This window comes from Bombus vosnesenskii, unplaced genomic scaffold (assembly GCF_011952255.1).
Source record: "Bombus vosnesenskii isolate JDL3184/JDL3185 unplaced genomic scaffold, Bvos_JDL3184-5_v1.1 scf7180000013417, whole genome shotgun sequence".
In the NCBI taxonomy this organism is placed as follows: domain Eukaryota; kingdom Metazoa; phylum Arthropoda; class Insecta; order Hymenoptera; family Apidae; genus Bombus; species Bombus vosnesenskii.
The window spans coordinates 697,966-711,550 of NW_022883036.1; the positions used below are offsets into that span (position 1 = coordinate 697,966).

A 13,585-nucleotide genomic window follows, 5' to 3' on the forward strand; every position below is an offset into this window, starting at 1 on the left:
GTTTGGTCGGAGAGGTTGCATCGTTTGGACCGCGAGATCGTCGCATCTTACGCTATTGATAGACATCGTAGAAGAATTGATTCGAGACAAGAACTGACAGAAAGTATTCGACGATGAGAAGCAAAATAAGCATCGAATTCGCAGAGTGACGCAAACATCTAACTCGAATCGATTAGTTTCCGCATTTCTTGCGTAATGTTTCTTTCCTGTTTCTACTCACAAAGCAAACTACCGAAATTCGATCGTTTAAAACCTCCTTCGACCAACGGACGAACATCTGTCCGTGTCATCCACTGAAAGCTACAATCAGTATCTTATTTGGCACATATCGTAGTTTCCCTGTATCGCGTGTCTTATGGTCGTATGCATCTTAAATTTCCCACGAATGCATAAAAATCCGCGTTCTATCTATAATAAGCGCGGATGCTTTTCGTAGCCACTGCATAATGCAACGAGGATCCAAAAGACGCGTGTAACTGACAACTAGCGAAACTAGATCGCAACAAATCGAACCGAAGATGCACGCAGAATGCAAAGGGAGAGGCAAAGCAAAACGACGAATCGTTTCACGATGTCACCGTAGCGGGAAAGATTGGCGCGGGATTAAACAGCGTGGTCGGATAGGTGAACAGCGTGAACACGCGCGACATTCGGGAAGTCGAGGACGTTGGTGATGGAGTCAGAGTGTGGATTCGGTGTCGAGGAACGTTCAGGACGATCTTTCGCTGGTATCGGTCGACGGTGAATACCTGCGACCAGAATCGGTCTGCCGCAAACCGGACGCGTTCATTGGCTATGCCATGGAGCATTTAAAGGCGCTTTACCCTCTCGAGCTAAGTAGCTGGCCGTAGTCGTAAACATCTTCCTACCAGGCGGGCTTATACGAGCCGTTGATGGCAACGGCAACATCAAATTTAATTTCCCATAAGTAAATCTTTCTGCACGAGCAGCGCTCCGTGACGGTCTCTCGGATAAAGACCCGTTCACACCGTCATGGGCGGTCGTGCACCTCCGCGCGAAACGCTTTCTACAAGCCCGCGGAAAGTGTGCGCCGTCACGCAAATCGCTAGTATACGCTTTTCATTAATCCGATCGATTCCGATTCCTTCGGATATAATTTTCTGTTGCATCGAGACCGTACACGCTCGTCTGTATGTTACCGGCCGTAGAATACCCCGTTTTACGAGGCTTCGTTCTAGGATTTCAAATCGCCGCGCTTTATCTTCCTTCTTCTTTATTTCTTTCGGGATTCCAGCCGGTTCGGGGTCATATTAATTTCCTTCTACCTGTAGACTACTGTATCGTAACTCGAACGTAAATGTTTCTCCTAACGTATGTATATATGTATATATACGTATATACGTAGACATATACATAACGCATGTATATATATATATATATATATATATATGTATATATATATATATATTTATACGTATGTAATACTTCTATGGGAATTATCGAATATACAGGAAGGAAGAAAGAAAAAAAGAAACGTTCGATATTCTGTTGGCCGGCCGCTGACCGAGGAGGATTGTAAAATTGTAAGCGCAAACTGCCGGGATCTTTAACCCAGATCAAGATTTTATCGATGAGATATCCAATGGATGCGCGTTTCCACTTTTTACTCGATAACTAATAAATTCCGGCCAACGTTTATCCCGTTGCGTATCCCAGCCCGTCCGAAACCATCCCTTCAGGTAAATTTCCACCCAAGATACCGAATAAATCGATCGTATCGCTTCCATTCGATCGCCTACCGCAAACGCCCGATCGGTGGGAATTATTAAATCTTTATTATTTCGACTCGCCATTACTTACCGTGGGGCGGGGGCCAAGTCGGCAAGAAAATTGAAGAGGCAGATAAAAAACGATGGCAGTCGGGAGGAGATGAGAGGAGATGCGTGGAAACGCGTAGCGAATCCTAAACCAACCAATGCCTTCGAGAATTATCATTAACGCTACCACCACGTTGTTAGGCAGAGCTACAGTATCTCGGACAAGGCGAAATGTAATTTTTCCTAATGATATCACGAATTAAGCAAAAAAAAAAAAAAAAAAAAAAAAGAGAACACAGCGATTAAAAATTCACTCGCCGTTCTTCTCGCGATTGCTTCTTTTTTCCTTCGTCTGTACGAGTAACAATTTCGTTCGTGTTTTCTTCAAATAGTCGATTAAATTAATATTATTATTAATTTCGTATAAAACCCATCGAATCGAGAAGCGTCTCGTTCGATCCATTCGTTTACCTCTCGATAAAACATCTTTCACTGTCGATCGAAAAGGGTTAAAGTATCGATCTGCTTCGTTTCTTCCGTACGAACGAATCGCTTCCTGACCAAGATTTTCTATAATTCCAATTAAAAGTCGATAAACGCCACCTAAGTCCGGTCACGTCGTCGATACGACCGATTAAAAAACGAAAGAGCCATAGATAAAAGAATCGTTGTATCGAAGGAGATGGAGTATCCTGGTGACGAGTTAACTCGTTCTTCCGCGGGTTAACAGCTTGAAATCTCAGCAAATAAACATCGTACTCGATATCGTCCGCGAGCTAAATCGATTCTTACATCCTCGTCCCGATTTTTCATCTCGTGGCTGACGTACGAACTCGAATCCGATCGGGTACGAATTTAATCGTTCGTTCGATTGCCGATCGTAATCGTAATATTACGATACCGGCGAAACGGCCGACCGATCTTATCCCCGGAAGAACGAAAACGAGCAAAACGAGCCCAGAAGCTGCCACGTCTTCCGTACAGTTACATACGACTCGATACAATTCAGAAGTGCCTACCTGCTGTATCATTATCGATGCAAGACGTACACCGTTCGCAATTCTCCGTGCCGCGAGATTACCTTGGCTCAAGTTATCCCAGGCTGAGAGCCACTGGAATGAGTTTATGTCGCTATCAAAGAGACACGGAGCCCTCGTATGCGAGTCGCATCCTAACTAAAGCTTCAAAGGGCATTAGCATACCGGCCGCTCGGTATGACTGGGCCGTGCGTGTGTGGGCATCCAGTGAGCACAATTAACTCGTTATCTTATCGCGCCTCGGTGGCGGCAGAGGCGGCGGCATGGTCCAAACGTTAAGGTGTACTTTGCTTAATTTACGCCGCAGAGTCACCGCGGCTACAAAAATTGAACTGCGAGTCAACCTTTCTACCGTGTACAGCCGTAACAGTTGGCAATACGAGACCGATCTTTCCGTTTCGATTCGACCCGCGTTCGAAAGGGGTTGTCGCAGCAAGGATGCAGCTGCAACGAGTAACCGTAAAATCTGAGATTTCATATTGCAAACGTTATTCGAGCCGATCGGAAGTCACATCGATCGAGTCGGCAAATTGAAAAATACGGGAGAACGATGATATCGCAAACGTTGTTTCATAGATCTACTTTCAAGTTTACCATTGCTCGTGTACTTTTTTTTTTGGTATCGCCACAAGTGAATTTATGGAAGTATATCGTATGGAATTAAGAAATTAATCGAAAGTGGAATTTGGTCAGTTTGGTTACCGAGAGGCTGATTTATGAGTCGATATGGAAAATATTTGCCTGTTACTTTCCATCGATATTACACCGTACCGATGCCACGTGACTTTCTTCTTTAGACTAATTATTGCATTTATAGAAGCTGGCCTATGGCCGAGGAACAACTAATTCTGATTGCACCTTGTCTCACGCTACTCGCAAATCTCCAACGCTTTACGTCTCCTACGATTTTTCAAATTTCCTTTTCCTAAATCAGAGCTACATCTTACGAATCGATATATTTCGCAAAAAGTGTATCGTATACGTAGACTTTCGTTACGTTTCGTGCAATTTTCTGCTCTACGATACTTTGAGTTTAATCACGTGGCTTTATTTACCTCGATTAACTCGACACGATGCTCGCAGTATAGATCCTTAGCAACTGGTTCGACTTACCAAGTTGTTGCTGGCGTACGGACAATGACGACACTTGTATGGCTTTGTGCCCGTGTGGAGACGCACGTGCCGCTGCAAATGAGAAGCGAGCTTCGTTTTAAAAGCGCAACCACTGTAGGGACATGCGCGAAGTTCTGATTTCGCCGCGTTCCCTGCTTCTTCGTGCCGAGTGCAGTGTCTGCAACAAAGAATTCGCAAGTCATGTTTACACGACCCACTCTCGGTTACGCATTCCAGCTTATCGACTTTGACGAACCCGGGCTACGCTACTCGGCGTACTAAAATTTACGTCTACAGCTACGATCGAATCTACGTGTAAATTTAAATGCGAATGTACGTGCGAATTTGTTTGATCTTAAACGCGAACGCGAGACGATCGATGGGAGCTGGTTGGCATACGGCGTTCGAAACGTAGTTTATCGGTAGTCGACTTTTTCTCTCGCGTCTCGCGTTCCATCAGAGCAGAGGGCAAGAAGGAAGGACACGCAGTTGGGAAAAAACGCGGTACCATCGACGAGTTCATCGTCGTATCAGGGCCGGTGATTATGAACGATGCGATATGCGTGCGCGATATTGCGAGGGAGCCATTGGCCATGGTTACGTGTATATCAGGTTCGAAATGCGTGACACGTTTAATTAAAATCCTCTGTGATTTACTCCGCCGCACAGAGCGAGGCCGAAAGAGAGGGAGAAAGATCGGCGCTGGGAGAAAGAGGGAAAGGTGACAGTACAGGACAGCGACGAAAAAAGAGAACGAAAGGAAAACGTGGAAAGGGGAAGAACAGGGTATGGAAAGAGCGAAAGAGAGGGAGAGCAGGACGCAGCTAGAGAGACGAGAGTTTAGGGGAAGGTAGAGCGTAGAGAAGGCGCAGGTGGGAGAGAAAGAGAGACCCGTGACACTCTGTGGCTGCGTTGAGTTCGACTCACGTAGTAAGTACTCAATTCGCGATGAAATATCGCGCCGACCATCGCCATGCGGACGATCATAACGGGTTGCCCGCACTTGGCCGACTGCTGCACGCAACTTCCGCTTTCGTCGCTCTTTCCCTCTCTGTCTCGTTCTCTCTTTCTCGTTTCGCTTTTCGCCCCTTTCGTTTCTCTCTTCGTACTCTCTGTTTCCTCCCCTTTTTCCTCTCTGGCCATTCGTTTGGCAAAAGAGAAAAAGCGCAAAACAGTTGAAACGAACAACGAATCAAACGAGATGAAATTTATTAGAGGTCTTGCCCGATACAATGTCCTTAATAAGACTTAATTTAAATCGAATCGCTGGCGTTCGTGCGTAATCTACGAGGCGCACGCATCGCATATTTCCCGGTGCTAGTGTCCAACCACCTGTCTGCTCGGACAACTAAGAATCAATCGATTAATCCGATTAAAACGCGCGTACGTAGGATACCGGCGTACGTTCGTCGAATAATTAGCGTTTCGCTCTGCCGCGCCCCTTTCGCTCGCTTTCCCTCGAATCTTTTCAGTTATCCGAGAATTCGTTCGATTCGAAGAAGATACGAAGCGATCGTCGTTGATACGCCTGACCTACGGTCCGAACGTTGTACCAAAGATTCTGTTAACGCTTCAAATTTTTCATTATCGGAAAATTTATTCAATTCGAAAGAAACAGGCGGGAATCGTTACCGATCTATGACCGATCTTTCGTCCGAACTTTGCGGCAAAACTTTTCCCAAACGAAACATCGAAATACAGAAAGTTTCAGCTGAATTTAAGGTGAGTTCGAGAGAGAAAAGATTCGGCAGAGTTCCATCATCGGATCTGAACATAGTCGCGGGACGTGTCGTAAGCTTCCTCGTAGCTTCGATTATAAAATAAATACGATGCATCAGCGCGAATGGAAAATTGCATGGAAAAGAGGAAAGGTGCGCCACGAAACGTGTACGGACTTGCGGTATAGATAAAATAAATTGTATCGATAATATTGGACGATAATATATTCGAGATTCCTGAATCGTGTGGCGACCGAGGGATCACGTGCGCGTACCAAGTGGCGCGTCTTCGGGCTCAAAGTACTACTACGCCCATAGCAATTAATTTTCTACTTCCGCAAAGACATCGATCACGCGTCGTACATACGCGATCCACGAGCACGATGAACAAGACGGAGGTTTGCATCATTCCCAGCGGGAATCTTGATTATAATTAATGCTGAATCCGACGTCGAATATTAACGAACGAATTTCTGCGTTTCGTTGCTTGTCTCATTTATTCCGCGATTCCCTTTATTCCACCGAATAAAGTAACACGAACGTACGAGAAGCGTACATCGTTGGTGTACAAAATACGTGTGCTTGGTCGATAAGAAAATTCGGATCGCTTTTCTCATTGCACTTGTTCCACCTATTGCATCGAGCTGGTTAATTCGGAATTAACGCTACAAGCACGAAGAATACAATTTGCCACGCGAAACAGTTTTCTGTAAGATGAGAATTTTCTGTAAGGAGGCAAAAGCGTGAATTGGCTGTTTGGAATTTCTCGTCGATGAGATACGATAACGATTACAGGAATTTGTACGTACCGGCGTAGCTGAGTTTTCGTTTTAGCCGCGTAAGAACAATCGGAGCACTTGTATCGTCTATTAGACGGCGTGCTGTCGTGTACCAAGGTTCTGTGCGATCTCAATTCGGAGGCTGTTCGGAGCACCGTTGGACAGCCCGGAAGTCCGCACTTGTACTTTTTCCCAGCGTGGCGCAGCATATGCTGTCGCAGCGAGTGTCTGAAAGAAAAGAGAAATGGTTGTTGGATGAGAAACCATTCGTATACGGGTGTTTAGCGTGTTCTAAATATATTTCGCCGTAGAATTCGTATAATTTTTCGAATACCGAGAGTGGAACGATTGGCCGACACGACGACGCGCGGAATAATGATTTCGCGACTTAAAGGGACACGTTTTCGTTAAATTCAACGCGTAATAAGACAGCACAATGGCCCAACGAATGCATGGTACGCGTGTGACCATCGGCTGTTCGCACGCCATACGATCCGATCGCAGCTGTTGCATCCTATATCAACCTGCCGGCGAGCGCACACAAGAGCTGCACTTTAAATAGTTTCTGTCAAGAGGTGACGATCTATACGGTTACTGAACTTATACAACCAGATAGTCGAGCAACTCGACGAGTTCGCGTTCCTACTCTAGTTTCGCTACCGACATTGCCTCCTTCCTCGTTTCTTTTCCGATGCGACAGTTACTCTTGGCGAATGGTCGCACTGGAAATGTTGCACGGGTCCGTGCCATCCGTGTAAATGCGAAAACCGCGAACCAGGTAGCGACTTGGCGAATAGAAGAGGGGACGAATGAACGGCAGGAAAACGACAGAGAAGGCACGGGTAATACCGGCATTCCTCGGCACGTATAAAACTAAGCGAAAGCTCGTCGATGTTATCGAAATCGGCAGCAAATTTCCGAACGTGGTAGCCACGATCTTCGCGTACGTATCTCTCGGTGCTGTATCGAGATCTTTGCGAACGAACGTGGTCACCGGCGCAGGGAAACCTACCGCGGTAACAGAACGAAGGACACGGATTTTTCGAGATGGCAGCTCGACGATACCGGCAGCGGGCTCTCCGCGAGCGCGCAACAGAACGAACGCAGTGCCAGGATCCGAACGTGGACGAAGGACAGGCGGATCGAAGAAGAAAATCAAAGAAAAAGGGACGCGGAGGAGGACAGGGATTCGAAGCGGACGAAAGAAAGAAAAGGACAGAGACGAAGAACGGCAGAAGCAGAAGAGAGGCTACGAGATCTGGGCCGTCCTAGAGGGAGTCCCGGCCTACCCAATTGGCTACGCAAGTGTAACGGCAACTTTTACAATGTCAGGATATACACGCCCTCGCACGAGCTTAGGACGTACCTTCTCTTACACCTGCACTCGAATAGTCTTTGCAAGTACGTTGCCGTGTCACCCGTTGCACCAACCTCTGCACCCACTCGCCAAGCTACGCTTCTTCTTCGCCTCTTGTTTCCTTCGCGACCCCTGTCCGTCCTCTTCGCGCGACTTTTTTACCAGGCTCGTACTGCCGGTCAAGGACAAGTCGTATTCGAGCAGATCGGCCGGAAAGCCTACCGCTACGGCAGCCAATCGTCGAAACAAATTGACCGATCCTTCGAGAACGAACGCACGCCACGTATCCTTCGTGCTATAGAAAGGATATAGTTATGATCGACTCGTACGCGTTACGCAAGACAACTCTTTGTTCGCAAACTCTTTTCGATCGAATTTATGTTAACAGATTCCGTTTTTTTTTTCTTTTTCTTTGTTTTTTTTTCACATGGAAGGAAATGGAAGCGGCTATGGAAGGAAATTAAGGAACGCAAGGATTCGCTCGATATTCTTGTCGTCGTTTTTTCTGCCGCCTCTCTCTCTGGGAGACTCTGGAATTTTATGACATTCGAAGACGTTCAAGCGTTTACAACATTACAACGAATTATTGCCTGGTCCTTAATGGGTCAACCTGTTAACCGAGTTTTCCTTTAACTAGAAACTTTTATAATCAGGAATTGAAAGTTAATAAAAGCATAATTTATTTCCAGTATAAACTTTCTATCGTATAGTAATTGCTGCATTTGTAAAAATTAATTTGCCGCTGCGAAACAACTAGTTTCCGAGTTCTGCTCAAACGCCTCGTCTCTTTTTATGTCTTTTCGAGTTTCTGTTTCGGTGATCGAAACCCGCGCATTTTCAAGCTTCGCCAATTTTACGACTATCGTATTATCCCTGCCAAGAGTGCCATTTACTTTCCATTGTTCTTTGTTGCCCTATCGAAAGTCATCGTTCCACTAACTTCGAGGAAAAATCGCGATGTTAATAAGATACTACGTTTTACGCCGAATTTATAAACTTAACGCGTACGACTATCTGCTGCGCATAGATTGCCTTTAGTTTCGACGATTGTTTCAGTCGCGAGCGTCTAGCTATTCGTATTTAGTAGAAATTAAATACTTTTGTCGCTTTTGTTTTCCAGTTATATCGTTACGATTGCGATCATTCGCACCGTGTGTCTTAGAAAATTTGCCAGATGCTGATAAATGCAATAAACGAGCAGCAGTGGGTTGTCTCAAAAACGTGTTGATACACGTTGCATCGTTAGTCGTCTTCCTTCGTAAAAGGATGTAACGCAACACTGGCATTAATAAATTTAGGAAACATTTATGTACATAATAATAAGCTTCTAGGTAAAAAAGATATCGATATAGCGCATTATATGCATCTGTGTTTTCTCACGGTTGCTAAACATAGCGAGGAGAAACGGCGGAGGAGAGTAACCTCGGTCGTTGAGCAATACTCGAAACGTATTATAGACGTCTAGACGATCGTCACGCGTAGGATTGGCGAAGAAAGTGCAAACTCCCGCCGCGAAATCGTCCATCAATGTATTTATCGCGCTTTCGATTCGAATTCGCGGAGGAGTGGAAGGGTAATTCGAACAAAAGGTAAAAATTTGTCGGGACGAAGCGAACGCCGAGACGGCGTCGAGGAACGCGTCGCCGCGGTGAATTATAGCGTTGGGAAATCTCGTGTTGCCGGCCCATTCCGGGGGATTGGAATTCCGATAGAACAATATTAATATGGTGGTCGACAAAAGCGCGTCTCGCGGCAACGACATTGACGAAAGAGGGACGGAGGAGGTTAAAATACGAGGGAAAGAGAGAGGAGACACGTTCTCGGCGTGTGTTTCGGTGGAATGTCGCAGGCGTGACAAGAGGCCGTTAAGAAGAGTCTCGGTCCGATTGGGTAAGCGGATGCGGTCACTCCGGATGATTTAGCGCGACGTCCACCGTCATCTCGTGAAATATGCGCCGGTCCGGCTCGAGGTCATTTAAAAGTCTAATCCGCGGCGGTACGATCGTCGTTATATTCGTCAATAACGGCGGCGATACGTTGCCTCGAGTACTCGCGAACCCAAAGAACGCGCACGGACGTCGCAACCGCCATGATAGCCTTCTCGTCTCTGGCGAATCGATCGATGGACGTAAATCGCGTACGCGACGATAGCCGTTCGACGATACGTAGAGTAGAAGGAGCAACGAGTTGCAATTTTCAAGGCAAGATTGGCAAAAAACTGGAACTCTTTGGTTTAAGGGAGACGACGAGCTAGTTGCCAGAGAAAGGTGCAACAGTCGGATCGAGTGGAGTCGATCACAGAACGAGGCGAGTATTCGCGTTCGTTCACGAAGCTAAAGTCAGACAGGATATAGCGACGTACAGGTTAATATAGCCTCGATCGTTCTGGGATGGGAATGGCGGAGCCAGCGCGGCGATCGTGTACTATCCGAGAGGAGGGAAGCGGATGAGAGCGAGCGAGCACGGGCATTAATTAAAAAGGTTGCGCATTAAAATGATTTGTTTTAATTGGCTGAACGCGCTGAGGTATTTATGGCCTCGCGGTCCTTCGCTCGGTCTGTCGGTCTGCGGCCTCTACAACGAACGTCGACTCGGACTCGACTTCTTCTTCTGCCTCTCCTTCTCTTCCTCCTCCCCGATTCCCCTTCCCCGATGCTTTCTCGGCTCGTTTTCTCTTCGCCTTCCTCGCCTTTCTCGCCTTCCTCGCCTTCCACGTCCTCCACGCCTTCCTCGCCTTCCTCACCGACAGTCTTTCCTGCCGTGCCAAGTCCTTCGCGGCCTAGTCCCCTCCGCCCCTGACCTCTTCGATTATCTCGAAATCGGACGATCGTTCATTCCGACTAGCCACGAGAGCTAAAAGCCGATTCTCTTCTGGCGTACAGCAGAACCGAGGGCGATTCATAAATATCGAGCCACGACAAGTGGATCTTTATTACCAGGAATGATTTACGCGCGACTTGGCCGAGCTCTTTCTTCGACTCTGTCACCGACGCGACATATCTACGAGGCTAGCCTGCCCCCATCCTCGAAACTGGCAAGTCGCTTCTTTCCGTAATTTAACAACGTTTCCCTTTTCTTTCACTCTCTCTCTCTCTCTCTCTCTCTCCCTTTCTCTCCCTTTTTCTTTTCTCTCCGTAGCTCTTCCTCTAACGGTTCGCCTGGCTCGTTTCGGTTAGACAACGAGATGGTCCTCGGTTTCGTTCAACTACGTACGAGACACGCGAACCTGGCGAACCGCGAATCGCGAAGAGAGCCGAGCGTGGAAGAGGGAAACTCGCCGCGATATCAAGCGAAGCGGCCGAACGAAGAAACGAACGGTTAAAAGGTAAATACTCGCAGAGCCTACGGCTCGCTGGAGAGTCGAGGCTGCCGCGGTGGGTGGAATCAACGTTTCCAGCGGACGATGGCTAAGGTGGGATCGTGATGGGCCGTGATGGTGGTGTGGCCGTGGAACGATGCCGAAGAGGAGGCAGGACCAAAGTGAACCGAAGGTGATGCATGGCCGACGGTTTCTACGGCGGGGCCGCAGACGAAGAAATAAAGAATAAGAAGAATATCCGCTTCGTCGGGTCCAGAGCCGGCCCCCTGGAGCAAACGCTGTCATAACTCAATCCCACCTTCGTCCGTTCGTACGTCCGTACGTCTGTCCCGTACCGTTGCAGGTTGCACCTGCGTTCGTCTCGCTCTTTCTCCGACTTCTCTGCTTACATCGAGTCCTCTCTTTTCATCTCTATCCGTCTTTCTCGGGGCTCGATCTTGATCATGGCCAAGTATACCCTCTCGATGTAAAGTCATCGGGAGATCTTCTTCCTCGCTCAGGTTAGATTCCATCCGTGATTTTCGTGCCAGCTGTGTGACTTTTTCGTGTTCGCGATGCATCGACCGGTACGTCCCACGGAAGATACGCGGCACGCACCGTTCGCGTCCAAACACCACAGCGTCGATAAGACGAACGCCGGTTAACTTTTAACGTTGGACGCGACGTTCGAAGATTTCCTATCGGCGTCGGATGCTTCGTCGTGATCGGATTTTACCCGATGTTTCTGCATCCGTGGCAAGTTTAAAGGGAAAAAATCTAACGCGCGAAAGTACATAGAATACTCAAAGTGGAGCAATCGTCGTGATCTGTAGTAGACGAAAGGAATTTCTATTTACGTTCTATTTCTTTTCTTTTATGCGGAAAAATATAGATCCGCGTGAAAGTCGACGATTTAATTATAACGCATCGAACAGATACGCCTCGAAACGATCGTATTCGAGTCAGATCCGCGCGTATCGCGCTCCAAGAGGAAATCTTATCTTCGTGGAGTCGCCAGACGAAATTCGGCATCCCCGCGCGTACTCTCGACGCTCTGCCACGTCTAAATTCCTCCTCTGTTAGATGCGATTCCGGTAAAACAGCTTTTTGCCGAGCGAACGCGTGCGCACGCAGGACCACCGGCGTATCGCAGTTGTCGTCGACTTAACGTCGATTTCGCTTGAAACGAATTCTGTCCGTCCTCGTTTCGTCAGAGTCAGCAGGATCGAGTCCAGGAACCGGTTTAAGAAGTGATTCACGCGTTATTTAAATGGTATAAATTGGTCGATTCCAAGCGGAGATAAAAGCTCGTAAGACGAATCACGGCTTTAATTATAGATTTCTCAAATTTATGTAAACAAGCAGATAAATCCACGAAGATACACAGATCGATTCTATCGTGTCTGTGTGTGCGTGTGGGTGGGTGGGGGAAGTGATTTGACGGGCCGAGTCGAAAGCCCGAAATAAATCGATCGATCGTGCAGTTTCGATCCTCCGCAACCCTTCGGACGATAAATCTTTCGGAGGAAAGGCCGGTCAAAGCGGGCTCTCGATCGGCGGCGGGCCATCGTTTGGATTTGGCGCGAATGGAAAGCCAAATCGGAACAAACGATCGAACGACCGGAACGTCAGAGGCTCGACCCCGAAAAGCCAGCTTCATTAGCGCGTACGTGACCGCGCGTCAAAATAAGTTCAAATTAACTCGCGAATCCCAATCAAAGGCTGCCCTGCAGGGACAAACAAAACTGGAATTTCGCTTCTGTCGACCGCCAGGGAGTGGTTTGTTAGTCCCGTATTTGGCGCTGATGCTGTAAGTCGGCGAGAATAAAAAAGAAACGACGAGCGAGAGACGAGGAGAGTCGCGAGGGAGAGATCACGCAGGCAGAGAGAGAGAGAGAGAGAGAGAGAGAGCGGGGAGGGATAGGTTGGAAGGGTAGAAGGGTGGGAGGGAGGGAGGGAGGATGGTAGGAACTGGAAAAGGAAATGGGATAGAGCGAGAGATTCTAGCTGCCGCGTCAGGGAGATTAGGGGATCGTAGGGTTGGTTGTTGCCAGTAGAGCCAACGTGGGCACGGAGCGGAGGGGTGGTTAACGCTTCGCAGCCGAGGCTCAGAATAAACAACAATATTATAACGCGAGCTTAATTGCGCCAGAGGGCTCGGTAACGGGCGCATAAATCGGAGCAGCGAGCGCGCGCGCCCTCCAAACTACCCTCCCCGCATCTTCCTCTCTCTTTACCTCCGTCTTCGTCTCTCCGATTCGCCACCCCCTAGAACATGTAGCAGTCTTCCACGAGCCGCTCCCGGAGTAGGATTCATTTACAATAAACATGTCCTCCGCTAATTTCGTCGGTGGAAAAGGAGGAATCTCCGGAACGGAGGAGCGTCTTAACCGTAACGTACGTCGACGTTTCTGCCTTCTCGTTCACCGGAGACGATCATTCGTTAGGGGAAGATCGCGAGTTCTTCGTTATCGAGGATAACCTTACCAGAGATTACGAGCCGAA

General features: G+C 47.8%; 1 protein-coding gene across 1 annotated transcript in view; it reads right to left on the reverse strand.

Annotated features, from left to right (window-relative positions):
• LOC117237939 (zinc finger protein 91) overlaps positions 1-13,585 on the reverse strand; it is a 40,591-nt gene that overhangs the window by 5,656 nt on the left and 21,350 nt on the right. The window contains exons 7-8 of the mRNA XM_033502389.1: positions 6,456-6,653; positions 3,929-4,106 (exon numbers count right to left, since the gene is read on the reverse strand). Coding sequence (XP_033358280.1) covers positions 3,929-4,106; positions 6,456-6,653 — 376 coding nt within the window. The remainder of the gene's footprint in view (positions 1-3,928; positions 4,107-6,455; positions 6,654-13,585) is intronic.